This window comes from Podarcis vaucheri (assembly GCF_965113315.1).
Source record: "Podarcis vaucheri genome assembly, chromosome: 13".
Lineage (NCBI taxonomy): Eukaryota > Metazoa > Chordata > Lepidosauria > Squamata > Lacertidae > Podarcis > Podarcis vaucheri.
This window is the reverse complement of record NC_138751.1, coordinates 47,133,963-47,161,786: the sequence shown is the minus strand read 5'-3', so window position 1 is coordinate 47,161,786 and position 27,824 is coordinate 47,133,963. Positions and strand designations below refer to the sequence as shown.

Below are 27,824 nucleotides of genomic sequence, written 5' to 3'. Positions count from 1 at the left end.
TGGTCTCTTCCAACTCTATGATTCTATGATTCCTTGTTTACTCCCGCGAGCCCGGAAGCCAGACCGTGCTTATCCCTCTACAATTATAGCTCCATGGTTTCCAGTGCGCCCTCCCTTTCCTGGCCCGGACGCGCTCCCGGAAGCGGGGCAGGGCCTATCCACCCACAGGTATAGCTCTATGGTTTCCACTGCGCCCGCCTTCCCGCCCTCTTAGCGGCAAGCTTCCGCTTCCGGGTTTTTCCGGTAGGGGGGTCTCCGCCGTGGCCAGGATGAGCGGAGCAGGGAAAACCCGGGAGGGAGCTGCAGGTAAGGCAGTGCGGGGTGGGGAGAACGTGGGGGATCGAGGGGAAGGCGGAGGGAGTGGGGAGGGAATGAGCGCGAGCGTGCGTGCGCGTCGCCGCCTCTAGGCCGCGGCTCGGGCCTTCCCTCCTCCCTCCGGTCCTTGGCGTTGCTAGGCAACGGCCGGGCCTCTCGCCGCAGGCCTCCCTCGCCCGCGGAGTCCGGATCCGGGCCTCTTCTGGCGGTGTGTCCGGAGACCTGTTACCTGCTTCTTGCCTTCCTTCAGGCGCCAATTCTCCCGTTTTCTGGAAGGCCGCAGAGGCTGCGTGGCGATTATTATTATTATTATTATTATTCATTGCATTTGTATACCGTTCTTCATCTGAGGGCCGCAGGGCGCCTTACCAACTAATAATAATGATAGGTAAATAAATAGAACAACAACAAAGGAAATTGAAATACTGTATGTAACAAAGGAACAAAAGCAAACCCTCCTTTAATCAGCCAAAGGGCTGGTTATGAGGAGGAGCTTGTGAGACCTCCGGGTATAGGGTGGTATATAAATTCAATAAATAAACAAGGACATTTTCACCCGGCGCCTAAAGATGTACGATGACGACGTCCGGCAAGCCTACCCAGAGAGAGTGTCCCGCAAAAGGGGAGCTGCCGCTGAAAAGGCCCCGTTCTCATGTTGCCACTCTCCTTATCTCTCAAGGAAGGGGGTGCACAGAGAAGGGCCTCAGGTGGTGATCATAAAAACAAATAAATAAAAAAAATTTATTTGTACTCCGCCCATCTGGCTGGGTTTCCCCAGCCACTCTGGGCGGCTTCCACAAAGACCAAAAATACACTAAGATGTCACACATTAAAAACCCCCTGAACAGGGCTGCCTTAAGATGTCTTCTGAATGTCAGGTAGTTGTTTATCTCTTTGACATCTGCTGGGAGGGCGTTCCACAGGGCGGGCGCCACTACCGAGAAGGCCCTCTGTCTGGTTCCCTGTAACCTCACTTATTGCAGTGAGGGAACCGCCAGAAGGCCCTCGGCGCTGGATCTCAGTGTCCGGGCTGAACGATGGGGGTGGAGACGCTCCTTCAGGTATACAGGACTGAGGCCGTTTAGGGCTTTAAAGGTCAGCACCAACACACTGAATCGTGCTCAGAAACGTACTGGGAGCCAATGCAGATCTCTCAGGACCGGTGTTATGTGGTCTCGGCGGCTGCTCCCAGTCACCAGTCTAGCTGCTGCATTCTGGATTAATTGCAGTTTCCGGGTCACCTTCAAAGGTAGCCCCACGTAGAGCGCGTTGAGTCACACTACTGCTTTCTGTTTTCAAAGGAGCTGGAGAAGGTGCAGCTGCCATCCTACTGCGTTACCTCCAGGAGCAGAACCGGCCTCACAGTGCTCAGGATGCCTTTGGCAACTTACAACGAGAGCATGGCCTGGGCAAGACGGTGAGAGAAGATCTTAGAGGTGAAGGTGTGGGGGCTGTCTCATCCACCATTAGCGCAAAATAGACATGTGCAACATCTTTCAAAAGCTAAGCACACTCTGTATACCTTTCAAAGGCCCCCGATTATACAATGGTACCTCAGGTTACATACGCTTCAGGTTACATACGCTTCAGGTTACACACTCCGCTAACCCAGAAATAGTGCTTCAGGTTAAGAACTTTGCTTCAGGATGAGAACAGAAATCGTGCTCCGGCGGTGCAGCAGCAGTAGGAGGCCCCATTAGCTAAAGTGGTGCTTCAGGTTAAGAACAGTTTCAGGTCAAGTACGGACCTCAGGAACGAATTAAGTACTTAACCCGAGGTACCACTGTATTGGGTATTCCTAGTTTGATATTGTCTTGATTTTAAGCAAATCTGACGAATATTTTGTACTTCACAATGCTGCACATTGAGTGGTAACTGACTGACAGAGATATATACTTGTTTCTCTATACAAGTTATAAATTCAGCTAAGCTTTGTCTGCTTACAGCAGCAGTTTATACACTTATATACAGTGTAGTGACATTGCAGCATGGGAGGCTGGCTGTAAAAAATCTCACACTGTGCTTCCTAGGATATTGGGCTCTACAGCTCTTTCCACTTTCACAGCTTACTGATTTTTTCCTGGCTACTAGTAGATAGCGATGTGAGTTGTCAAGTACTGTATCATGCTGGACTTTAGAATTCGTGTTTAGTAAGTCTCCTTTGATGTGCAAGTATCTTGTGGGAAGGGGAGTCCTCAAAGTTATAATTTTCATTTTTTGTTGCTTGACAAAGACACTTAGATGCACATACAGAAGATCAGTCTGTCCACTTCACAGATATCTTGTGAATATTTTTTTTCTCTCAGTCCATTCCTTCTCTTGTTTCTTTAGGCTGTAGTGAAGGCACTAGAACAGTTGGCTCAACAAGGGAAGATCAAAGAGAAAGTGTACGGAAAGCAAAAAATTTATTTTCCAGATCAGGTAAGGGAAATGCCTTTCAAGTTCTATGGAAAGTAAATATTTGCTCACCCCAGTAACTGAAGCAAACTATTAAAAATATTTTCAATGACAACTGTGTAGGAAACTCAAATTCCATAAGTGAAATGTAATTTCTGGACAGGGAAGTAGAGTGTGTGACATGGTAGCAATTTTATCCCCTGTCCCATTGGTCTTATTATTGGTCTTAATAACCCTCTTAATAACCCTCTTAATTGGTCTTAATAACCCTTATTATTGGTCTTAATAACCCTCACGTCTTTGGTCACGCAGGATCGCTTTGGTAATGTGAATGACTCAGAGCTCAAAGGCCTGGACAATGAGATTTCGGAACTGTCTTGCAAAGTACAGACCCTCCAACAGAACTGTCGTCACATGGAGACAGGTGTGTTGAGGCAGGTTCAGTCTATCTGCTGTGCTAGCCTTTGCTGAGTGAGTGCATGTGCGATTGAGCACTTGAACAGTATGGAGCCTTTGTGAAATGTTTGTATCTGAGCCATAGTACACAGAATGCCTTAGAGTCCTTCCCACTGACCGATGCCATCTCAGATGTTGTAACTAGCAATTCCATTCCAGAACTGAAAGAACTGAAGGGCTCTATGACAACCCCAGAGATGGTTAAGGAGATTGAAGAGTTAAAAAAAGATTGTGCCAATTATACAGAGAAACTGGAGCGAATTAAATCTGCTGCCAATCATGTGACTCCTGAGGAGAAAGAAAAGGTAATGGAGCTGCCAAGGGAGAGGCCAATAGTGGAGACTGGCACGGTCCAGACAGGTATAGTTCTTTCTGGGTGCCCTGCCGAGCTCTGCCAGCCATACGCAGGGCCCCTAGCGCTGCTGAATTTTCAGCTAGCCTCAAACACCAAAGGATGGGAGAACTCCAAAATGCATACTGTCGTTTGTTTGTTTATTTATTTATTACTCTTCCTGGGATCTGGGTAGTCCCAGCATTCATCCTGTACCTAGAGCATTCAAATGGGGATAAATGTTGATTTGTCTGGAGTTGTCTGGCATTTAATCAAATCAAGGCAACCAGTGAGCACGTGTTATCAGGAGCCTTTTAGCTGTGGGGCTTGTTTAAAATTTCACCAAAGCAATTTTTGTACTATGGATGTCCTTACTCACAAGTCCCCTCTGTAAAAGCACAGCTGCCTGCCATTTCTGGGATTCTTTCCCACACAGAAAGCTTGTGCACACACTGTCCAACACAGTTGTTGTGGTTTTGGTTCTCACATCATAGCCGGCTGCATTACTGGCCATTGTGTTGGGGACTGAGTGTAAGAATTGTTTTCCTTTTGCTTGTTGCAGGTGTACAATGAAAAGAAGTTGTATTGCAGGGAATGGCGTCGCCGGAAGAGAATGGTAAGGAAACTTGTCTTTCATATAGGATGGAAAGAATAAGTGGTGCGCACAGCCCCAAGGGCAATTTTTAAAATACTATTGTTTAGATCGGTGGTACTACCCCTCCCAAAACACCCCGTACATGTCATGTTGGATTAGTGTGCCCATCTTTGGTCCCCACCCTTTACTCAGGTCTTACCTGTGGCTCTTAGAAGATGTCAGCATGCGACAGTGGCCACATGCCAGGAATGGCTTCAACTGGCCAGCTAAAACAGGCGAGAATGGCCAATTGGTCTCAAACCCTCTGTGAGTTAGGGACTTCCCCTGCATGCAGAGACAGGTTCCGTCGGATTGAGCGGACAAAACCAATACAGTGGATGGCTGAGATGTTATGGTTATAAGAAATAGAGATTTGCAGCTGTAAATCATAACTTTAAAGAATGTAAAATGAAATTGAGTGAATTAATTGAACTAAGGGTTGCTGAGAAAGGGTTAACATAAGGATGCAGAAAAAGGGAGGTATGGGGAAGTCCGGGAAATAAGGTGAATGAAAATAAGTTTAAGAAATTATACGTGTTTAATTGTTTGTATGTTTTGCATTGTTTTGTTTTACTTTTTGTTTTATATATGTTGGAAAATTAATAAAAATTATTATAAAAAAAAACCAAAACCAATACAGTGGACGCTCGTGTTGCGAACGTGATCTGTGCGGGAGGCCCGTTCGCAACCTGCAGTCTGCGCACGCACGGGTCGTGATTCGGCGCTTCTGCGCACGTGCAAAGCACGATATAGTGTTTCTGTGCATGCGCGAGCGCTGAAACCCGGAAGTAACCCATTCTGGTACTTCTGGGTTCGGTGCGCAACCCGAAAACACACAACCTGAAGCGTCTGCAATCCGAGATATGACTGTAGTGGGTTCAACGGTCAAGAAGGTGGTTTCTGCACGTGCTGCAGAGGGAAGTGAGGGGCAGATGGGGCTCGTCCACCTGTGAAGGTAGCCCACCTAAGAGAAGGAAAGCTCTGATCCTAAACCTCAGCTGCCTTGCAAGGTATCTCCGGGAGAAGAAAAGGCTAAATAGCAAACCCCACACAAATCCAGAGTGGAGTCCCTAAGACGGTTGGGCGCCACCTTGTACGCCTCCTTCCTGCAACTCCTGCAGCCAAGCTGGCGCTGAACGTGATGCTCTATCTTCTTTTGGACCACATCAGCTAGGTTGAGAGGGGGATCTTGTCATCTGGGCTGCCCATGAGCTCAGGTTACTTTGGTGCCGCTGATGCAGAAGTTTCACTTCATCCCCAGAGGCGCACTCCATTGTCCCTCTCTTGAGAGACAGATGCCAACAATTGTTTAGTTCTGTAACTTCATCCATCCAGAGGTGCATAGAAAATGCTATACACATGTGATAGGTGCTACGCAAGTCTGGAAAAACGAAAAAAGCAAGGCCCTACAATGTTCAAATGCAGATCCACTTGGTTGCCCAGTTTAATCAGGTTGCAAGTTAGGAGGGAGAAGTTTCTAGATGCCCTTTCCAGAGATCAGAACCCCAGAAGTACAGTGGTGCCCCGCAAGACGAAGGCCTCGCAAGACGAAAGGGTTTTCCGTTTTTGAGCTGCTTCTCAAGACGTATTTCCCTATGGGCTTGCTTCGCAAGACGAAAACGTCTTACGAGTGTTCCGATTTTTTTTCGCTTCCCCCCCTTTTTCTAAGCCGCTAATAGCCTTTTAGCCGCTAAGCCTTTAATAGCCGCTAAACCGCTAATAGCGCTAATCCGCTAATAGGGTTGCTTCGCAAGACGAAATAACCGCTAGACGAAGAGACTCGCGGAACGGATTATTTTCATCTTGCGAGGCACCACTGTAATGAGAGATGTCTCTTAATTGAAAGATTTCATCAGTTTCTCCTTTGTAAGTTTGCCTGTTTGATTCTGTCTGTTGGTCCTGATGAGTTCAGTGGGATTGCAGGCTGAACATTCTTCAAAATTCTAGCTCATTATGTTTAATGTTCCTGGGATTGTGCTTTCTGTTGAACACTTGCTAATCTGTGGTGGGAGCTATGAGGGGCTGTAGTTTGCATGTCATTTTGCACCATGCCTTCCTTGCTGAGGATCTTGTCCACACACGTGAATAGTTATTTGCTTATGAAATCGCTTTTCTTCAGTTTGTTTCCTTATAACTCCTTTGAGGTTTGTAGCTGAGCGCTGTACCAGACAGTCCAATTGGCTCTCTTTTGTATTTTGAGCTAAATCTTAATTCTAGGTTTAGTCACTGTAGTCTGCTGAACAAAACAACAGGTTCTGGTTTTTAAAGAGAGAATGCCCAGGAATTTCAGGTTTCAAGATGGATATGAGGTTTAGGCCTTTTGTATTTCTCATTGGCTCAGCATTATAATACTAAGCTAAAACATGGTTTAGCATGATCCCGCAAGTGTGCTGATGTGCGTTTAGAAAATCACAGCTGATTTGATCCTTCCTTGCTCCTTCCACACTACCAGGAGCAAAACCATTGTTTGGATCAGCATTACTTCTGAATCTGGTCTCCAGAATGGTAAGTCAGGATCATACCCAGAGATTGGAAGGCCTAGAAAAACCCCAGAAAAATTGGGGGGGGGAAACCAGATTTTTTCCAAAGGTGTTTTTTTTCTGGAAAAATGGGGGGGGGGCAGTTTGATATAGTTTGAATATTTCACACTTTTTTCCCCAGAAAAAAACGGGGGGGGCGGGACTGGTCCCCCTCCCATTTTTTCCGGGGGTTTTCCAGGCCTTCTCTAATCATACCAGACTGTGGTATTCTGCACTACTAAGTACTCTGAAGAGCGTGTTCTTCAAGAGGTTGAGAAATACAGAATAGCTTGTTGCCATTGTTCCTCCCAGCTGCAACCTGTAAACTCAACCATGGCTCCTGAAATATTTAGGCTCATCCTTTTTTTGGTAATTTTTGTCTGTACCATCAAGAGGGCTTGCTGCTGTCTACCAACACTCTGGTATAATTCTGTCTTGGTTGAAGGGCCAAGTAGCCAAGTGTGTGCTTTGACTCTCTCAACAGGCGACAGAGCTACTTGACGCGATCCTGGAAGGCTACCCCAAAAGCAAGAAGCAATTCTTTGTGAGTACAAACCCAACCCATCTGCCACTGAATGACATGGCCACATAACAGTGGGCTGAGCAGGCTTTTCTCGGCGAGCTCCCATAATGCACTAGAGGTGGGATATAGGATGCTTCTGTGTGCCTGCCCTGCATCTTAAGGAGTCTGTGTTGTCCTTTGTGCAGGAGGAAGTTGGCATTGAGACAGATGAAGATTTCAATGTTACTTTACCCACCGTCTGAACCCAAGGGCTTCCTGTTTTATGAAACTGTCACCTACTTAGCACTCAAGTTTCAGTCCTACATATTCCACATTGCTGTATATTTTTGAAACTACGTTTGCGTTGAATGGAGAGAAGCAGACCCTGCCTACTGCACTATTATTTCTTAGTTCCAGCACCTCTCCCCTGGCATGTCGGGCTAATTGCCATTTTGTTCTTAAAGCTGTTAGTCTCACTACACAGGACTGCTGATAAGCACTTGAGAAAATTGTCTGGGGGTGGGGTGCGGGACACAAAATAAAATACTTGAATTAACTCTGAAGGCTGTATCATTTTTCTCTGTTTGTAAACAGCCTGCATTCTGTATAGATGGTGTGTTGTGCATATTAAACCCACCCAGCTCCTTTGCATTCTGTGTTTAATGCTTCTTCTGTCTGCTTTGGGGAACTTGTGTTTCATCTAGACCAGGGATCTGTAACCTTTAAGACAAAAAGAGCCACTTGGACCCGTTTCCGAAGGAAAAAAAACTGGGAGCCGCAAAACCATTGCGACATTTAAAACAAATATATCTCCGGAGCCGCGATCTGACAGCGGGCGGGAAGGTAACGTCGGGACGGTGCGTGACTAACGCACGCACCGCCCCATGTGATGTCACAGCCAGTACAGCGCCCGCCACAGTGGGGAGTGTCGGGGCGCACAATGCGCCTCCTCCCCTTGCTAGTATCCGCCCTGGAGCCGCGGCAAAGGTGTAAAAGAGCCACATGCGGCTCCGGAGCCGCGGGTTGCAGACCCCTGTTCTAGACTATTTATGCATGGGGAAGGGTGGCTGAATATATATTTAAAAATTGGCTTAGCCATAGACATATGTGGTTGAGATACCTCAGGAAGGTTCCTTTGAGATTTTAACCATAGAAATGTTTTTTTCAGAGCAGCATTTGTTTGTTTGCTTAAAACAGGGGTCGGCAAGGCTTACCAGCCATGGGCCAGATCACGCCTGCGGAGAGTGTCCGTGGGTCGGACCAGGGCAGCGCTATGCCAGAAATCACATCTGCACATGTCCGCGGCACTGGAAATCACTTCTGTGCATGCCCAGACGCCGAAAACCGCACATGCGCAGAAGCAATTTTCAGTGTCTGGGCATGCACAGACGTGATTTCCGGTTTCTGTTTGTGCGCAGATGTGATTTCCAGCACCGCTTGTGAGTCCCTGCGCTGTGCCGATTTAGCGCAGCACGCAGGGGATTCAGTGAGTTGGCAGCTCAGTTCGGGGGCAGCTCGTGGGCCGGTAAAATGATCTTCATGGGCCGGATCCGGCCTATGGGCTGCACGTTGCCGACCCCTGACTTAAAAGGCTGTTGTGTTTTTAGCCTAAGACAGCCTGACTTGCACAAGTAACACTTGGGGGTCTAGATGATCGTTCCAAATCTCACCGAGAAGAGAAAAATGCTGGAATAACTCTCAAGGTATTCAGAGATGGATGTGTCAGTGTGTGGGAGAAGCCGGTTTCTAAAATTTAGCTTTGGCTATGCGTGGCTGAAAACAAACAGGCAAGCACACTCCAGTCATTCAAACACTTAGCAAAATTTATTAGAATTGCTTGTCATGATATAAAAAAATAGTTTTCATTTTCACAAGTGAGGTCTGTCTAAGCGAGTCCTTATCCACCAGCCAGCAGCAGATCTAGAAAGTGGTGCGTATAAAAGGACAGGGGACCCTCCTCCTTTGTAGCTACAGAACAGAAAGCAGAAGCTGCAGAGGAGGGTTGGCTTAGGCTCACTTTTGCTGCATTTTTAGAAACTGGGGGGGGGGGCTCTGAGGGGCTGAATTGGCTTCCCCTGCCATGTAAGCCTTGCCAGCCTCTCTCAATCTGTGGTACTGAAGGCAAACGGTATTGTGACCTGGTCAAACAATTACAGAAGCTGGAATTGGAGAGCAAGGCTTCAGTATTAGCATGGCTTATTGCCCTTCTGCACAGCAAGCAGAATACATCATGTATGCAAAACACACCCATTTATTGCATAACTTGTTCAGGTCACAGCCCTTAGTAGCCCAAACTAAATGCTGGGCTAAGGCATCTGGGTGTGTAAATTGGGTGTCTGAATAAAACACAATAGAGAGGGGGCTCTGTTTTAAAGTGTCCACACCAAGTTAATGCCACTTAGACCAAAGCCTTATGTGTACTGAGAATTTAAGAGCGTCTGCTCTTGATTTGAGGTGAAGCGAAGGCTGGAAGAGAGCTTGAGTCCCGGTACTTGCCTACCCTTAGGAAAGGAACTTTGCTCACAATCAAACCCTAGGACTGTGCGTTGTAGATGGGTTTTTATCAGACAAGCTAGGTCAACATGAAGTACACATCAGGGCCGAGGCTTGAAAGAGCGAGACCGCAGCGACTGATCCTCATGAACAGACAGCTAATTTCTTTCCTGCTCACATAAGGAGGCCGAGAGAAGGGTTTCAGAGGTCAATACAATCAATAGCCCTCCAAAAAAGCTTGAAGAGGAAGTACGGGCAGGAATAGCCTCCTGGCTACAGAGCGCCAGGCTACAAGACACCCCTCCTGGGGTGCCCAAGTGTGGTCAGTAGAGCTGGCTCTTCAGCTGTTGCAGGACGCCAATCACAATGTCCCGTAGGGTCTAGGAGGGGAAAGTCCATAGGAATTCGTAAGAAGCTGGTTCAGGTTAAAGGGTATTCTTTGGTAGGGCTGGGAAGACAGGGAAAACTAGCCTGGATGGGATTAAACCAGAACCCTTAGTTTTCAGGCTCCTGACCCATGGGAATCATCAACCTCTTAACGGGGACACCACAGTCTTGCACCTTACCCTAAGGACCACCTGAGACATAGTAGTACAGTGGTGCCTCGCAAGACGAAAAGAATCCGTTCTGTGATTCTCTTCGTCTAGCGGTTTTTTCGTCTTGCGAAGCAAGCCCATTGACGGATTAGCGGATTAGCGCTATTAGCGGCTTATCGGATCAGCTGATAAGCGGCTTAGAAAGGGGGGGGAGGAAAAAACCCCCGCAGAAACTCGCAATATATTTTCGTCTTGCGAAGCAAGCCCATAGGAGATTCGTTTTGCGAAGCACCTCCAAAACAGAAAACTCTTTCGTCTAGCGAGTTTTCTGTCTTGCAAGGCATTCGTCTTGCGGGGCACCACTGTAGTAGTAGTAGTAGTAATAATAATAATAATAATAATAATAATAATAATAATTGTTTATAACCCGCCCATCTGGCTGGGTTTCTCCTTATGTCCCTGTTTAATCGCTGAGACCTACTGGAGGAATGCCATTAACTGTCTCTCAAATGAATGAGGGCTGTCGGTATCTGTGAAAAATTCAGCATGGCTGATCCAACAATGTGGAATGCCCTCGCGATGGAGATCAGCCAAGAAACATCACATCTTCTTTTTAGACGACTTCCTTGGGTGGGTGGATTTTATGTGATTGGCGAGTTCCTTCTGATTTTATGTTTGCTGTATGTAGCTTAGACATTTGCTATATGAGTTAAAAGGTAAAGGGACCCCTGACCATTTGGTCCAGTCATGGCTGCCTCTGGGGTTGTGGTGCTCATCTCGCTTTATTGGCCGAGGGAGCCGGCATACAGCTTCCAGGTCATGTGGCCAGCATGACTAAGCCGCTTCTGGCGAACCAGAGCAACGCACGGAAACACCGTTTACCTTCCCGCCAGAGCGGTACCTATTTATCTACTTGCACTTTGCTGTTCTTTCGAACTGCTAGGTTGGCAGGAGCTGGGACCGAGCAACGGGAGCTCACCCCGTCACAGGAATTTGAACCGCCGACCTTCTGATCAGCAAGCACTAGGCCCTGTGGTTTAACCCACAGCGCCACCCGCATCCCTTCTATATGAGTTAGCAGTATATAAATCTTTTTATAAGCAAATACTACAAAACAGGTGGAGGAGGAGCCAGTTGTCAAGTTCCTTAGGATCATCCTGCGTAAAGTGCTGGTAATCAAAGCCTGATGTGGCACTATCCTGAGGATCTGAGGTGGGGCGGGGGAATGCTTGAAAAAGTTGAGCAGTTTATCAGCATTGAGGAAATAGTGACGAGACTTCTAGTAATGGGAGGGGGGATCTTCTATGAATACATATCTGCCTTCACATCTCGACTCCCTTCCAAAAAATTGTGCAAGTTAAAACACTCAGAGCTTACTGTTCAAACTAAATTGTCAATTTACCTAGGTAAATGTTAACGTGGGTGCTGAACTGAGATGTTCTGGTCACAGAATTCTTCAGCAAGCAGCGCAGCAGGCAGTAAAGCCAAGGCCAAAATCAGCAGGCGTGGGACATCTTAGGAGCCAAGAGGAAGTTGTGTCCATTGGAACACAACTGTATCACTTCCGTAGCACTTTGTCATCTCACTGCTGGGGAGCAGGCTGGTATGAGCTACTCTTGACAGTCCTTGAGTCTCAAGAACTGCATTTATTCAGTTTTCAGATGATATGCAGCTGAAACCACTTGGGCACTAAATGAACCAGTTACCAGACACTGGGAGAGGAGAGGCAGATGGGCTAGGAGCTGCCATAGCTGGGGATACTGAGGTCCATGAGATCAGAGACCTGTTGTCTCCTGAGTCAGAATGGGGCAGAGCATGCTATAGGCTGGCCAGCAGCCCTCATCTTTTTGAGTCCAGTGATGGACAAGCAGTTCGCATGTAGGCTGAAAGCGTTATACTTTTCCAGAAGGCCATTTTTTCCTGATTTTGCCCCTGCATTCTAGTGGAAGGGGTTAACCCTTTGCTCCCTGCTCTAGTGCCCTGCTGACTTGGGAGTATTTGCATAATCAAGGTGCTGTGGAAGATAAGGAAACCATTTCTCTCCTATCAGGAGTTCAATCTACCCAGTTCCAGCTGTACAAAGAGATGAACGCCATAGGCTACTGAGTGGTACTTAGCAACAGCAGGAGGAGTTAAGGAAATCCATCTCATGACCCCTTGATCGATTCAATTTCCACTTGCTTGCCTCTGAGCAGGAGGCAGCACGGACTCCAAAGAGGTTAGCATGAGCAAAACAAGCACGTATTTGCTGTACGAAACAGCTAGCCACATGCTCTCAAACTGCGGAATTACCTGTGGCTTGCAGTGCTCTTCTATCCAGCTGAAGACACATGCCGAGAGCTCCTGAAAGCTTGTTACGGAGATGGAGGCGTTGAAGGACTGGAACAAGGAATCCATGATACCCTGGAAAACGTTGAACTTCACCTGGTCGGAGACCTGGTTCTTCCCTTCATTAGGATTGTCCTGGTGAGCTTTGACAATCTGTTCGTAGTTTCTGAAATGCATAAATGTGGGCTTAGGAGAAGCAGATTGGGCTGGAAAGACATGGAGGGCTTATCTGAACTCTCGGATGTTTTATAGCAGCTGTTGCAGCGGGGAAAGCTAAAAGCTCAAAGAAACAGGATAGAATTGACCGCTCACAATTAAGGAGTTCACTTCCGTCCCTTATAAATATTGTGGGAACGGATGCTACTGAAGCATGCTGTCTTAATGGCATGTGTACATTAACAGAGGGCCTTACATTTTCATGATTTTCAAGGCCATTACATCTTTCCGGAGCGTGGAAACCTCTTCCTCCTGCTTCTTCTTTTCCTTGTGCAAGAACTGGATATAGTCAATGGCTGAGGAGCAAAGACACCAGCGGGTTAGAACACAACCACAGAGGGGCTTCTTAAAACATAACCAGAATCCGTGGGCTATTCTGCCCTGTTAACTCAGGAAAGTTGCAGTCTCTCTCTCCCCCTAGGAGGAAGACAAGGAAGCTAGGCTCCCTTTAGGCACTAGTGCTAGTTAGACACATCTATTCAGAGTTTCATAATCTGAAAAAGAGAGCGAGCGTGCAGAGGATGAAACAGGTTTCAAGACTAGTGGGAGCTTGGCAAGAAATAAGACAGAGGATAGTAAGAAATAAGACACACAGTGCAAATGGAAGGAAGACTAAAAGCCAAACACACCGAAGCAGTTCCTCAACTCACTTTTCTGCAACACAATTGCCTTGCTTAACTTCCCTGAGCCTATGGAGAAATCCTGCTGCTGGCAGGTAGGTACAATCGACTGCAAATCGTCGTAGCCTTTCTGTAGGAGAGAGGGAGAGCGGTGTTAAAACTTACAAAGCAAGGCTGTCCCCTCCCAAATGATTAGCTAAGTCAGCACACCTCCAGCCGCCATTTCTTTTCTCGGCTGCTGCAGGGGAGGAGCAGTGGAAACTTGCTATACCGGGGGGCAGAAAGGGGCGTCAAGCATGTATGGATGTGTAGGTCACCCCCCTTTCTGACCTTGATGGCATCCCTCCGCTTCTGCTCAGCCTGTGTGTGGGCGCGGCGGCGGCGGTCCTTGTAGATTTCTTTGTAGGCTTCCTGCTGGTAGTCTGAGTCTTCATCATCTGCAGCAGGAAAACAGGCCTTGTCAGCTAAGGGGCAAGGCAGCAGGAAGGGGCCTAAGGGAAGCGGGGGGGGGGGAGCCCAGCAGCTTCCTCACCGCAAGATTTCATCAGGCTCAAGTTGCGACGAGAAAACTGCACGGTATATTGGAAGAATCGCCATTTGCAGGCTGTGAAAGCGCAAGCCAGCCTCGGATCCCTTTTCTGGGAATGAAAAGGGAATACACCCCTGCTAGGGGGCTTCCCTTTTCTCTGCATTTTCACACTTCCATGGGCCACTGAGAAGGAGGGATGGGACGTTAACACCTTGCAAAAAAGCCAGGGATTAGCCGAGAATTTGGCTATGTCAAACTAGGAGTGCAGTTTCCAAAAGTCATTACCAACCAGGTGCAGGCAGGTTGGTGAAGCTGCATGTCCCATTTGGTAGTCCTTTAATACCTCTCTTCTTCCCTTCCATGGCACTCCCTTCAATTGGAATACTTAAGACACTGCCTCCCAGCTGCCCAGGAATAATGCAGGTGAGAGGCTCTGTTCACAGTTGGGAGACGAGTGACTGTTCCATTGACAGAGAAGCCAGTGGCCTGTACCTGTATTGGGTACTGAAGAGGCACTGGTGGAGCCGATGCTGTTTGCTCTTGATACAATGCTCCCTTTCCTCCTGCTTTCCACAAAGAGTCCTGAAAGAGAAACACCACCAAAGTAGACCTGACAAGAGTGCATCCTCCACATAATTTTACTCTTTAATACCCTCTATCCACCCTACTGCGTTTGCACTTAGGGGGAGAAAAGGGTTCGGTCCTCCCTCTTTGATGGCACACTTTTATGTGAAGCAGGGATTCACTGGTTGCAACTGGGCAACCGGGAGCTAAGCTACATTAACCGAATGTAGCGGTGTGATCCGTCATATATATCTCTGGTAAGTGTATGTACGGCACGAAAGGCCCACAAACGAGGTCACCATAACTGCCTGCCTCCCTCGCAATTGTCCCTTCATGCTTCCAGCTCAAAGGTGAGGCATCGTCCCTCTCCCACGCTAAGAATATGGGGCACACAAATTCACACAACCCTTCCGTTCCCAGCTGAACGCTTCTGAAGGGGCAACACGGGAATCCTGTGCGTGTCTGAGGAGGGGAGGGGAAGAGTGAGTGGCAACCACAAACGATGGCTAGCCAAAATTTGTGAATCCAAAGCCCAGCTGAAATGTGTAGGCCCAAAACACGAATCCACCAAGGAAGGGAATAGCACCTGTTAAAACACAAGGGCCCAGGGAGAAGCAGGGGAAGCAGCTAAGGATATTTAGCAAGACGAAAAGCAATCCAAGAAGTCATGAGAAAGAGGGGCTACCAAACACTTACCAGGATCCAGCCCGTTGTCGCTAAACGTCGAGTCAACCTGGTTTGTTGTGCCACAAGAAGAGAGGGAGGTGCAAATAAGACAACTTTTTCTTTAGACACATGCCAATGTCTTACTTGAACTGTGGCTGGTTCTTAAGCATCTCTAAAACTGATACCTCTGTGCTGAATGCACAAAGAGGTGTGTTCAACAAATACGCTGTTATCTCACGTCAAGTAAAACTAAAACAAAATCATTCCATTGACCCCCATCAAAACATTTTTTTCAAAACCTAATTACTCTATGTAGAAAGATCAAAGTGACAATGCAAGAAGTCAACCTCCTGAAAGGTTGCTTTTGCCCTCATATATTTTATAGCACTAAAGGGAGGAAACTGAAAGTTGTATATTGCAGCCTCTGGATAGGTAAAGGTAAAGAGACCCCTGACCATTAGGTCCACTCATGGCCGACTCTGGGGTTGCTCATCTCGCTTTATTGGCCGAGGGAGCCGGTGTACAGCTTCTGGGTCATGTGGCCAGCATGACTAAGCCACTTCTGGCAAACCAGAGCAGCGCACGGAAACGCCATTTACCTTCCCGCCGGAATGGTACCTATTTATCTACTTGCACTTTTGGGCATGCTTTCGAACTGCTAGGTTGGCAGGAGCAGAGACCAAGCAACGGGAGCTCACCCCGTCACAGGGATTTGAACCGCTGACCTTCTGATCGGCAAGTCCTAGGCTCTGTGGTTTAACCCACAGCGCCACCCGTGTCCCTCTCTGGATAGGAGACAAGCAATATTCCCACCTTCTGGAGGGGAGGGGATAGCTTTTGGAACTATCCCAGAATCAGCAGCAGCAGGGCCTAAGAAAGGATCTTGGAGAGCTGCTGCCAGTAAACAACACTAGGTGGGACGGCTCAGTGGTCTAAGGCAGCGTTCCCGAAACAGGAGCCTCACAATTTCAGACCTTTTGGAGCACAGGGCTCAGTGCTGAGCTTTCCTCACTCCTCTTTCATTCTGGCCCATTTGCAATGCAGCGGAAAACGAGCAATGGGCACTATAATCTTTTCCAGCTCTTTTCCTATGCACTTAGCAGCTCAAATACACACAAACATTCAACAGGGTCTCTCCTTACTCCAGCCTTTCCCAACCTTGGGTTACCCCAGAGGCTGCTGGACTACAACTCCCATCATTCCTGACAGCTGGTCCTGCTAGTTAGGGATGATGGGAGTTGTAGTCCAACAGCTGGGAAAGGCTCCATCACTGTGAGCTCGGAGGTAGGGTCAGTTCAGGCTGTCAAAGGGGCAGGAGGAGTCTTGAAAGCCCAGGAATCCTACTCGGAATAATAATAATAATAATAATAATAATAATAATAATAATAATAATAATAATAATATAAAATTTTATTTATACTCCGCCCTCCCCAGCCAAGACCGGGCTCAGGGCGGCTAACAACCAATAATAAAAACAAGTTGATTAAAATACAATTTAAAAACAAGATTAAAATACAACATTAAAACATTAGGAAGCAGCCTCTTCACAGGAGGAGAAAGGAAAAATAAAGAGGGCGAGGAAATCAATCTTGGAATAAGGGAATTTCCCTTTAAAAAAGGGAAACGTTGACAGCTATGCAATCCCGGGAGAACCAACTGCTGCTTTTTTTTTTTAAAGTCTCCTTGGCATCTTTTAATGCAATTAGGAGGGGTTGTTTTATCAGCTCCATTAAGCCACGTTTAAACTAAGCCCAGATCTCAGCTGATTTCGTAACCAGAGAAATCCGCCCCAGAGGCGATCAAGCGAGCGCCTTTCTTCCCACTTCTCCCTATTCACTGACCTGGGGTGTTTTTTTTAAGTTATATACACTGAAAAGGCCCCAGGCCTGCTTCCCAGTGGGGAAGGGGCATTCTTCACATGCTCAGAGACACTGTCTTCAGAGCCTCGCGGGTTCTGCAGGCTGAGCAGGCGACCGGGACCCACCCACCCCGTCCCGTAGACCTGCCCCATGGCTTGAGCCTCGGTCCCCACCCGCTCGCCTTGCCCTCCCTTCCCCCGGTCTCACTCACTCTGGCCGTCCAGGAGCTCTCCGGAGAAACGCTCGGCGGCTCCGCCATCTTTCCAGACCCCCCCCCCTCCGCCCCCGGGTCTGGCACAGCGTCACGCGTCATGCTGTGACGTCGCCCAATCAGGGCTGCGGGAGGGCAGTTCTTTGAAGGGAGTGCGCTCGGATGACCAGGGGAAAGATTACACTCTCTCTCTCTCTCTCTCTCTCTCTCAGAAGCCCTGACTTCATCATCATCATCATCAATAAATTTATGGCACTAGCCAAAGGCCATGACAGATCCCTGCAATCCTTTTAAAATGTAATGCACACACACATACACATACCTTCATCATCATCATCATCATCATCATCAATAAATTTATTGCACTAGCCAAAGGTTGCAACAGATCCCTGCAATGCAATCATTTTAAAAAGTAATGCACACACACGTACACATACTCAGACGCCCTGCAGGGTAGGCCAGCCAGCCATATTCCGTCCACCTGCACCGCAGACTTCATCATCATCATCATCAATAAATTTATTGCACTAGCCAAAGGTCGCAACAGATCCCTGCAATCCTTTTAAAATGTAATGCAGCTGCTAATAAAAAAACAAGTGACCATGCACTGCAAGATCATCGATAGCAGGGATACCACTAGCTGAGTCGCTGTTGCAATAACGTTGTTGTTGTTAAAATAAAAAAAATTCCTTCCAGTAGCACCTTAAAGACCAACTAAGTTAGTTCTTGGTATGAGCTTTCGTGTGCATGCACACTTCTTCAGATACCAGTTGTTGTTGTTTAGTCGTTTAGTTGTGTCCGACTCTTCGTGACCCCCTGGACCAGAACACGCCAGACACTCCTGTCTTCCACTGCCTCCCGCAGCTTGGTCAAACTCATGCTGGTAGCTTCGAGAACACTATCCAACCATCTCGTCCTCCGTTGTCCCCTTCTCCTTGTGTCCTCCATCTTTCCCAACATCAGGGTCTTTTCCAGGGATCCTTCTCTTCTCATGTGGTGGCCAAAATATTGGAGTTTCAGCTTCAGGATCTCTCCTTCTAGTGAGCACTCAGGGCTGATTTCCTTCAGAATGGATAGGTTTGATCTTCTTGCAGTCCATGGGACTCTCAAGAGTCTCCTCCAGCGCCATAATTCAAAAGCATTAATTCTTTGGTGACCAGCCTTCTTTATGGTCCAGCTCTCACTTCCATACATCACTACTGGGAAAACCATGGCTTTAACTATACGGACCTTTGTTGGCAAGGTGATGTCTCTGCTTTTTAAGATGCGGTGCAATAACGTCGCCCAGTGCTATTGCTCTCACATCGGGGACCAGATTGAGGGGAAGTATGCAATAGCCTTTGCAGGGTACCCTAATGCTGGTTTGAAGCTGAGGTTGGTTTGACATTCGAGTCAACACACACGCACACACACACCATAGTTGTCAACTTTTCCCTTTTTTTAAAGGGAAATTCCCTTATTCCGAATAAGATTCCTCGCAAGAGAAAGGGAAAGTTGACGGCTATGACACAAACCCTCAGGCTGTATGGGCTCAAAATCGCCCCTTCCTTTGCAGAAGACCCTCTTTGCAAACTGCTTGCTTGAAGCCTCCATAGACAGGCAGGTGGCAATTGCAGACGTTGCAAAAGCACAAAACAAATTCTATGTCTGATGCTGTCTTGTTTTTAATATTCAGTTGGAAGCCGCCCAGAGTAGCTGGGGAAACCCAGCCAGATGGGCGGGGTATAAAATAATAAATTATAATTATAATTTATTATTTTAATTAGAAACCACAAGGAAGTAGGAGCAGAAACATCTCTCTTTGCCGGTCCTTTTTTTTTTTTGAGGGGGGACACCAGCTGATTGGTCACAGTTAAATCATAAAAAAATACAATTCTCCCCTGATTCCTATGGACAGCCCAGGGGGGAGTGAACATAAATAAAAATTATACTGAGAGCAGAACACCCATCTCTAGACTTCAGTCTCTAGAGAGCAGCCCTTAATCAGCCTTGCTCCGATTGGACTACGACTCCCATCATCCCTAGCTAGCGGGACCAGCGCCGGGGAATGATGGGGTTTGCAGTTCAACGGCAGTTACCAATCTCGAGAAGGGCTTGTCTAGCCTTGTCCTTTTCTATGGTTCCCCCTCAAGTCTATGGGCATCGCCGTAGGAAGAGGAAACCGGAAGTGACTGCGGTTGTTTTCTTCCTTCCCGCTCCCCGCCCCGCCCACATTCTCTATGATACTTGCGCTGTAGAGGCGCCCCCGGAAGTGCCCGTCGTCGGGCGCCTGGAGGCTGCGCGGTGGGCGCAGGGCGGTGGAGGCGCCATGGCGGAGCCCGTGGACGAGCTCGCTAAGCTCGAGTACCTGTCCCTGGTCTCCAAAGTCTGCACGGAGCTCGACAACCACTTGGGCATCAACGACAAGGATCTAGGTAGGCTCCGAGGGGGTCCATTTTGTCATATTGGCTCTTATTGTTCTTATCTGTAAGCCGCCTCGAGCCCACGTTCGGGGGGGAAAGGCGGGGTCCAGATAAATAAACAAATATGTTGTTGTTGTTCTTTAGTCGTTTAGTCGTGTCCCATGGACAGAGCACGCCAGGCACTCCTGTCCTCCAGGCAGACAATGGAGAGGTTATCACGTATTATTATTTTAACAATTTCTTAGTGATTTCTTCCACAGTACTTCAACTGTCCTTTCATTCTTTTATTTTTCTCTTTCATGGATGCCATGTTCTTTGGAAGCTTGTTTGTTGTTGTTGTTTAGTCGTGTCCGACTCCTCGTGACCCCCTTGACCAGAGCACGCCAGGCACTCCTGTCTTCCACTGCCTCCCACAGTTTGGTCAAACTCATGCTGGTAGCTTCGATAACACTGTCCAAACATCTCGTCCTCTGTCGTCCCCTTCTCCTCGTGCCCTCCAACTTTCCCAGCATCAGGGTCTTTTCCAGGGAGTCTTCTCTTCTCAGGAGGTGGCCAAATTATGGAGCCTCAGCTTCAGGATCTGTCCTTCCAGTGAGCACTCAGGGCTGATTTCCTTCAGAATGGAGAGGTTTGATCTTCTTGCAGTCCATGGGACTCTCAAGAGTCTCCTCCAGCACCGTAATTCAAAAGCATCGATTCTTCGGCGATCAGCATAGGCGCCGACTCCATGGGGCCTGAGGGGGCCCGAGCCCCCTCAAAAATTCGTTTGGGGGGCTCTGCCCCCCCAATAATCTCGGGTGCCCCTCCAGCAGAGCGCCACCGCTGCCCCTCCCCCAGCCCAAAATGCACAGGGTCGGGCTGCATGCCTCCTGCCCTCCCTCCCGAGCAAAAGCTCCACCCAATTTCCTTCGGAGCTGATTAATAGGCGCAGCACGCTCTCCCCTATTCGCTCACGAGGAGGCGGCGCCACTTTACCTGCATATTCATGAGCTTATTTATTATTCATGAGCTTTCGCGGGCTCCCCCAATATTTTTTATAAGTCGGCGCCCCTGGCGATCAGCCTTCTTTATGGTCCAGCTTTCACTTCTGTACACCACTACTGGGAAAACCATAGCTTTAACTATATGGACCTTTTTCGGCAAGGTGTTGTCTCTGCTTTTTAAGATGCTGTCTAGGTTTCTCATTGCTTTTCTCCCAAGAAGCAGGCGTCTTTTAATTTCGTGGCTGCTGCCACCATCTGCAGTGATCATGGAGCCCAAGAAAGTAAAATCTCTCACTGCCTCCATTTCTTCCCCTTCTATCTGCCAGGAGGTGATGGGACCAGTGGCCATGACCTTCGTTTTTTTGATGTTGAGCTTCAAACCATATTTTGTGCTCTCCTCTTTCGCCCTCATTAAAAGGTTATTTAATTCCTCCTCACTTTCTGCCATCATAGTTGTGTCATCTGCAATAACAGTAATAAATAATCTGTGACTTCTTAAACGTGTGAGGGGGCTGTTATTATGGTTATAATTTATGCTTCCCAATGTGTTACTAACAGTGAATTTTTGACATTTCTTATGGTTCTATGGGCCTCATACACAGTATACAAATATATATTGTGACATACACATTTTTAAAATTAGAATGTACACGGCAGTCACCTGGTGACAATGGAGAGGTTATCATTTATTATTATTATTTTAACAATTTATTAATGATTTCTTCCTCAGTACTTCAGCTGTGCTTTCGTTCTTTTATTTTTCTCTTTCATGGGTGCCATGTTCTTTGGAAGCTTGTTTAGACCAAGTGAATGGCCTTTTAGGCTTCCTCCACATGAATAGGAGTTCACTTTTTGAATAATAAGAATTATAGGTCACAGGATTTTAGAGATGTTTAGGCGGGGCTAGCAAAAAAAAAGGTTGTGACTCACTGGTTTACGCTGTGCAAATTATGTTCTTAACATTGTACGCAGCCCTGGGATCTTTGGATAAAGGGTGATATATAAATCAAATAAATCGTGAGTTTGTGAGAAGTGAGGTTACAGGGGACCAGGCCTTCTCGGTGGTGGCACCCACCCTATGGAACGTCCTTCCATTAGATGTCAAGGAAGTAAACAATTATCTGACTTTCAGAACACATCTGAACAGGCAGCCCTGTTTAGGGAAGTTTCTAACGTTTGATGTTTTATTGTGTTTTTAATGTTCTGTTGGAAGCCACCCAGAGTGGCTGGGGAAACCCAGCCAGAAGGGTGGGATATTCATATTCATAATATTTGTCTTGCTGTCAGTAAAGGAAGGAGGTGAGGGGATTTTGGGATGAAAACCCCACATTTGCTGGGCTGCCTTGTGCTCTCTGGAGGCTGCGTTTATGAAGCTGGGGTATTAATAAATTAATAAATAAGAACGCCAGAAGAGCCTTCCTAAATCAGGTGAATCTCCCACCCATCCCTGTATCCTGTTCACATAGACGCCAACCAGATGCCTGTGAGAAGCCCGCAAGCAGGACATGAGTGCAACAGCGCTCCCTTCCCACCTGCAAATTGCAGCAACTGGTATTTAGAGTCTACTACTTCTTTGGCGAGCACTCGTAGCCGAGGTAGATTGTCTTCCATGACCATGGTCTTTACAGTGAGTCCATAAGGGACTATGGAGGCCAGTTCTGGATGCACACGTCCTTCCACAGTGGGGATATAGGTTTCCGGGCAGGAGTTGATCACGGTGAGGATTTGCCAAACATGACTTCCTTTCCCCCCCCCCCAATTTTTTTTATTAATTTTTCCACAATTATAACAAATACCACATAACAAATAAAAAAACAGAGAAGTACACCAAAGGAAAAAACAATACACAAAACACCACCCTATCCATCACAATAAAGCGAGCTTAATCCTTTGAAAACCCATCCTTATTTACATGTTAACTGGCTTCCTCTAATCCCTCCCTTCTGAATTTCCTTGTATCTGCATGTAACAGCTTTCCAATATCATTCTTGAACAAAAGTATTTCCAACTGTTATCTATCTTATTCACTTTTCTTACCATTCTAAATCACATTTATATAATTAAATCCTAATTTAGTCCTAGGCCTATTTGGTACTTTCAAGTGACTTCTAATTGTTTATATTACAATATTTATTCAAATAGTCCTTAAGTTTCTTCCAGCCTTCTTGGTATTCCTCTTCTTTCTGGTCACGGATTCTTCCAGTCAGGTCAGCTAGCTCCATAAACTCCATCATCTTCATCTGCCAATCTTCCACTGTTGTTACTTCTTGTATCTTCCAGTTGTTGGCTAGTAATATTCAAGCAGCCGTTGTGGCATACAAAAATAATTTAACATCTTTTTGGGGCAGTTCCAAACCTGTTATTCCAAGAAGAAAGGCCTCTGGTTTCTTGATAAATGTGTATTTCAACATTTTTTTCCAATTCATTATAAATCTTTTCCCAGAAGTCTTTCACCTTGGTGCAGGTCCACCACATATGAAAAAAGGTGCCTTCTTTTTCTTTACATTTCCAGCAGAGATTATCACTATTATGATAAATCTTTGCTAATTTTGCAGGGGTTAAGTACCATCTATGCATCATTTTCATAATACAGTGGTGCCTCGCAAGATGAAATTAATCCGTTCCGCGAGTCTCTTCGTCTAGCGGTTTTTTCGTCTTGCAAAGCAACTCTATTAGCGGATTAGCGCTATTAGAGGTTTAGCGGCTATTAAAGGCTTAGCGGCTATTAAAGGATTAGTGGATTAGCGGCTAAAAGGCTATTAGCGTCTTAGCGGCTTAGAAAAAGGGGGGGAGCGGAAATAAATCGGAACACTTGCAAGACGTTTTCGTCTTGCAAAGCAATCCCATAGGGAAAATCGTCTTGCGAAGCAGCTCTAAAAAGGGAAACCCTTTCGTCTCGCGGGTTTTCCGTCTTGCGAGGCATTCATCTTGCGGGGCACCACTGTATTTTCCTTTAACATCGTACATGCAGTAAACTTACTGTATTTTTCGCCCCATAGGACGCACTTTTCCCCCTCCAAAAATGAAGGGGAAATGTGTGTGCGTCCTATGGGGCGAATGCAGGCATTCGCTGAAGCCTGGAGAGCGAGAGAGGTCAGTGCGCACCTACCCCTCTCGCTCTCCAGGCTTCGCGCGGCTCTCCGCTAGGCACAGGAGCCCTGTGCTGGGCTCCTGCGGCTTGCGGAGAGTTGCCTGCATGCCGAATTCACGCGGCTCTCCGCAAGGCACGGGAGCCCTGCGCTGGGCTCCCGTGGCTTGCAAAGAGTTGCCTGTTCTGGGGTCGGGGGAAGCTCGGGCTTCCCCCGCCCCAGCCCCGCGCCTGGGGGGGGAATAAAAATGTTTCCCTTTATTTCCCCCCAAAAAAACTGGGTGCGCCTTATGGGACGGTGCGTCCTATAGGGCGAAAAATACGGTAACCCCCTTTCTTCCATAACCTTTTCCAATCTTCCAACATTATATTATGTCCAACGTCTCTTGTCCAGTCACAAACATGACTTCCTCTTAGCATGTTTCTTCCTTTTGTCCTGAGTTCGAGTGTCTTCAAGGTCCACAACACCTTTGGTAAAGGCTGTTCTCCCATTGGAGCTCTCGCAGGCCAATGATTTCCAGCTGTCGGTGTTTATACTATACTTTTTTAAGATTTAGAGACATGCTGTCTGTGACAGTGGAGGTAGAGCATATCCATCATGGCTGGTAGCCATTGATATGAAATGCTCTCATACAGAGGCAGAGGATTACCTCCTCCCCTCAGTCAAATTACCAATGGTGTGAATTTTCCTGCAATACAGAACTTCCCACTGCCCTCGATAGATGGTTAATTGTAGCATGTTTGTATATGATGAAATAATACAATTTAGAAATAGCTGCAAAAATAAAAATGTTCACCTATGGTCATATGACTGACAATAATGCCTTCAGTTATCATGTGACAAATGTATGCATTTTAACTTATTATTTGTTGGATTTTTATTCTGCCTTTCCTTCAACAAGCAATGAAACAATTTTAAAAATCATTGGTACCATTTAATATATTTTAAACAGTTCTTTTAAATTCATTATAATCAATTCTGTTTCCCCTACCCCTACCCCTCCCCCAGTACACCCCTACCTGTTGCCAGGCTTCTGTTAGAGATGTTCCTAAATCTGAGAGTGCCCTTCCCAGAGAGGATATGCTTCTTGACTGGCTTGCTAATCTAATCTGGACTGTTTTTATCTGTAGGCATGTCTTCTTCGTTAAATCTGCTATCTGCTTATAGCATCCTGTGAATTGCATAGAGAGTGCACCAGTTCTTCCAAGCAACATGTACTGTATTTTTCGCTCTATAGGACGCACCTGACCATAGGACGCACCTTGTTTTAGAGGGGGAGAACAAGAAAAAAAAATTCTCCCCCTCTCTGCTCAGCGCCCCTTCAGCCAAGCGGCAGGAGAAACGGAGCCCCTTCCATTTCTCCTCCCGCTTGGCTGAAGGGGCTCTGCGCAGCTCTCCCTCTCTGCTGAAGCCAGGAGAGTCTTGCTCTCCCGGCTTCAGCAAAAGGAACCCGAAGCCTCTGAAGCGCAGCGGGAACTCCGCAGGCACTCCGCAGGCTTCAGGCAGCTATCCCTGAAGCCTGGAGAGCGAGAGGGGTCAGTGCGCACCGACCCCTCTCACTCTCCAGGCTTCAGCGAAAGCAACGCGAAGCCTCCGGAGCGAGGAGGGAGCACACCCTCTGCACTTCGGAGGCTTCGCGTTGCTATCACTGAAGCCAAGGAGCCTGCATTCGTTCCATAGGACGCACAAACATTTCCTCTTAATTTTTGGAGGGGAAAAAGTGCGTCCTACAGAGTGAAAAATACGGTAGTTGGGAAATGTACAGTGGTGCCTTGCAAGACGAAATTAATTCGTTCCGCGAGTTTTTTCGTCTTGTGGTTTTTTCGTCTTGCGAAGCACGGTGTCGGAAAAGTTTTGGAAAAGCTTCAAAAATCACCAAAGTCTTCAAAAACCTCAAAAAAGGCTACCACACCGCGTGCTATGAGTTGTTCCTCGAAGTCAAGTCACAACTGTATTAACGGTTTTAAGAAAAAGGAAACAAACTTGCAAGACGTTTCCGTCTTGCGAAGCAAGCCCATAGGGAAAATCGTTTTGCGAAGCAACTCAAAAAACCAAAAACCCTTTCGTTTTGCAAGTTTTCCGTCTTGCGAGGCATTCGTCTTGCGGGGCACCACTGGTATATGCAGGTATTTTAAGAATTGGGACCATGCCTGCTCCAAAACAGTGTTAGCCCTTTTCCCCTAATCCTTTTTCCTTTCACCCTCCAATTGTTTACAGCTGAATTTGTGATAAACCTCGCAGAGAGAAATACAACCTTTGACGCATTCAAGGCAGCCTTGGTGAAGAATGGTGCCGAATTTACAGTGAGTGCTAAAATTTTTTGAAGGGGGCAGGTGCAGAGGGTGGTGTTGGTGGTTGAGCTGGTGGGGGGGGGAGGGAGAATTGCAGGAGCAAGAAATTCTGTTTCTGCATCTTTTTTTAAACCCCAAACCTGTATTTTAGGATTCCCTCATTAGCAACCTGCTGCGTCTTATACAGACGATGCGACCACCTGCAAAACCTTCCACTAGCAAAGGTAAGTGAAGCCTCATGGGCACACAGGCAGAATGGGGGCGGAAGGGACCTAGCTGCTGCAAGATGTGGTTAGAAATCAACCATTAATAGTTGCACAGTTCTGGAATAGGTGTACAAATAAAGAAAAATATGGGTTAAAAACAGATACCACTGTGGGTTGGTACAAGCCAGATTCTGGGTCAGCACACTTGCAGTCTCTCTTACAGTTTCATAGTGTGAGCCTTTATATATACGATATATGATATCTTTATTGTCATTGTCCCATGCGGAACAATGAAATTGAAAAACTACATAAAACATTCAAAACCCCCTAAAATCTCTGAAACCCCATTTTAAAATACACTATACTATAGAGACCCCTTATGCTGCATTTAGAACCAGAATTGCATTTGTGTAGAAACTGTTTCTCAGGCGGCTAGTCCTAGCCTTTATAACCCTATACCTTCTTCCAGAAGGCAGAGGCTGAAAGAGATCATTTCCGGGGTGTGTACTATCCTGCGCTATCTCTGCCGCTTTCTTATGGCACCTGACAGCATAGGTTTGATCTAAGGTGGGAAGAGTGCACCACTTTAGTAAGTGGTCTTGGGATTTCTGCCAAAATTCCACACCATGAGTTACAGGGCTTCAGTGCACACCTTGCCATCCTCAGCGCTTGGCCTGTCAGAAGGGATCCCATCACCTGCCTGTGAGAAAGAGCTCCTCAAAATACAAATCTGCCATGGCCCTTCACCTTTCCAGAGTGCAAGTAACACACCAGAGTTAATAACATTTAGATGAAAATCTAATAGAGAAAGTAATAAAGAAAGGAGGTACATATACAGGTTACAAGTGAAATGAAATGAAATTTCAAGTCGTGTGTGTTTTCTTTTGTTTATTATCGCTGTAGAAGCTGTAAAACCGAAAACCGAAAAAGAAAAGTACAAGGAGTTGTTTCCAGCCCTCTGTCGACCAGACAATCCCATTGTCAGGGTAGGTGGGTTTTTGTTCATTACTAGCTGCAGACGGGAAGAGCAGAGTACAGAGGAATCTGGGGCAAGAGAGCACATTAGGAACAGGGTGAGTGGGTGGGACTTGCACACAAGAGTGTGGGATGAAGGCATGAAGGCTGGAGGGAGGAGGTTTGTGAGATTAGGAAGGAGAGCCAGGCACCCCAAGTGCGGGAATGGAGTGGGGGTTGTGAATAATAGCAAAATAACAGCATTCCCAAGAAATTATTATTATTATTTATACCCCGCCCATCTGGCTGGGTTTCCCCAGCCACTCTGGGCGGCGTCCAACAAAATATTAAAATACAATAGTCCGTTAAACATTAAAAGCTTCCCTAAACAGGGCTGCCTTCAGATGTCTTCTAAAAGTCTGGTAGTTGTTGTTCTCTTTGACATCTGGTGGGAGGGCGTTCCACAGGGTGGGTGCCACTACCAAGAAGGCTCTCTGCCTGGTTCCCTGTAACTTGGCTTCTCGCAGCGAGGGAACCACCAGAAGTTCCTCGGCACTGGACCTCAGTGTCCGGGCAGAACGATGGAGGTGGATACGCTCCTTTCTGTTTTCTCTTGCTTCCCTGATCAGCAGCAGAATCCTAACCATGCCTACTTAAAAGCAAGTGCTACTGAGTTCAACAGTGGGGTCCAAGTGTGGTGAGATTTGACTTTGGTGCCAAGAA

General features: G+C 47.0%; 3 protein-coding genes across 4 annotated transcripts in view; 2 read left to right on the top strand and 1 right to left on the bottom strand.

Annotated features, from left to right (window-relative positions):
• The first annotated feature begins 173 nt into the window (after positions 1-173).
• PSMC3IP (PSMC3 interacting protein) lies at positions 174-7,803 on the top strand. The gene is made up of 8 exons (XM_082195141.1): positions 174-306; positions 1,617-1,732; positions 2,647-2,736; positions 3,025-3,136; positions 3,328-3,473; positions 4,062-4,115; positions 7,137-7,196; positions 7,361-7,803. Exons 1-8 carry the CDS (start codon positions 270-272, stop codon positions 7,415-7,417), a joined length of 672 nt encoding a protein of 223 aa, XP_082051267.1. The 5' UTR covers positions 174-269; the 3' UTR covers positions 7,418-7,803.
• Positions 7,804-8,956: 1,153 nt separating this feature from the next.
• On the bottom strand, positions 8,957-17,280 carry MLX (MAX dimerization protein MLX). Its single transcript, XM_082195115.1, has 8 exons — positions 17,177-17,280; positions 15,137-15,173; positions 14,369-14,458; positions 13,678-13,784; positions 13,378-13,477; positions 12,924-13,023; positions 12,476-12,677; positions 8,957-10,027 (listed from the first exon to the last, which is right to left on the bottom strand). Exons 1-8 carry the CDS (start codon positions 17,276-17,278, stop codon positions 9,971-9,973), a joined length of 795 nt encoding a protein of 264 aa, XP_082051241.1. The 5' UTR covers positions 17,279-17,280; the 3' UTR covers positions 8,957-9,970.
• A 2,130-nt stretch (positions 17,281-19,410) lies between these two features.
• The window catches only part of DHX8 (DEAH-box helicase 8), a 39,423-nt gene continuing 31,009 nt past the window's right edge, over positions 19,411-27,824 (top strand). For both annotated transcript variants that reach the window (XM_082194721.1, XM_082194720.1), the window contains exons 1-4: positions 19,411-19,590; positions 25,868-25,953; positions 26,093-26,165; positions 27,051-27,133. In XM_082194721.1, the coding sequence (XP_082050847.1) occupies positions 19,485-19,590; positions 25,868-25,953; positions 26,093-26,165; positions 27,051-27,133 (348 nt within the window). In that variant the 5' untranslated portion in view covers positions 19,411-19,484. The remainder of the gene's footprint in view (positions 19,591-25,867; positions 25,954-26,092; positions 26,166-27,050; positions 27,134-27,824) is intronic.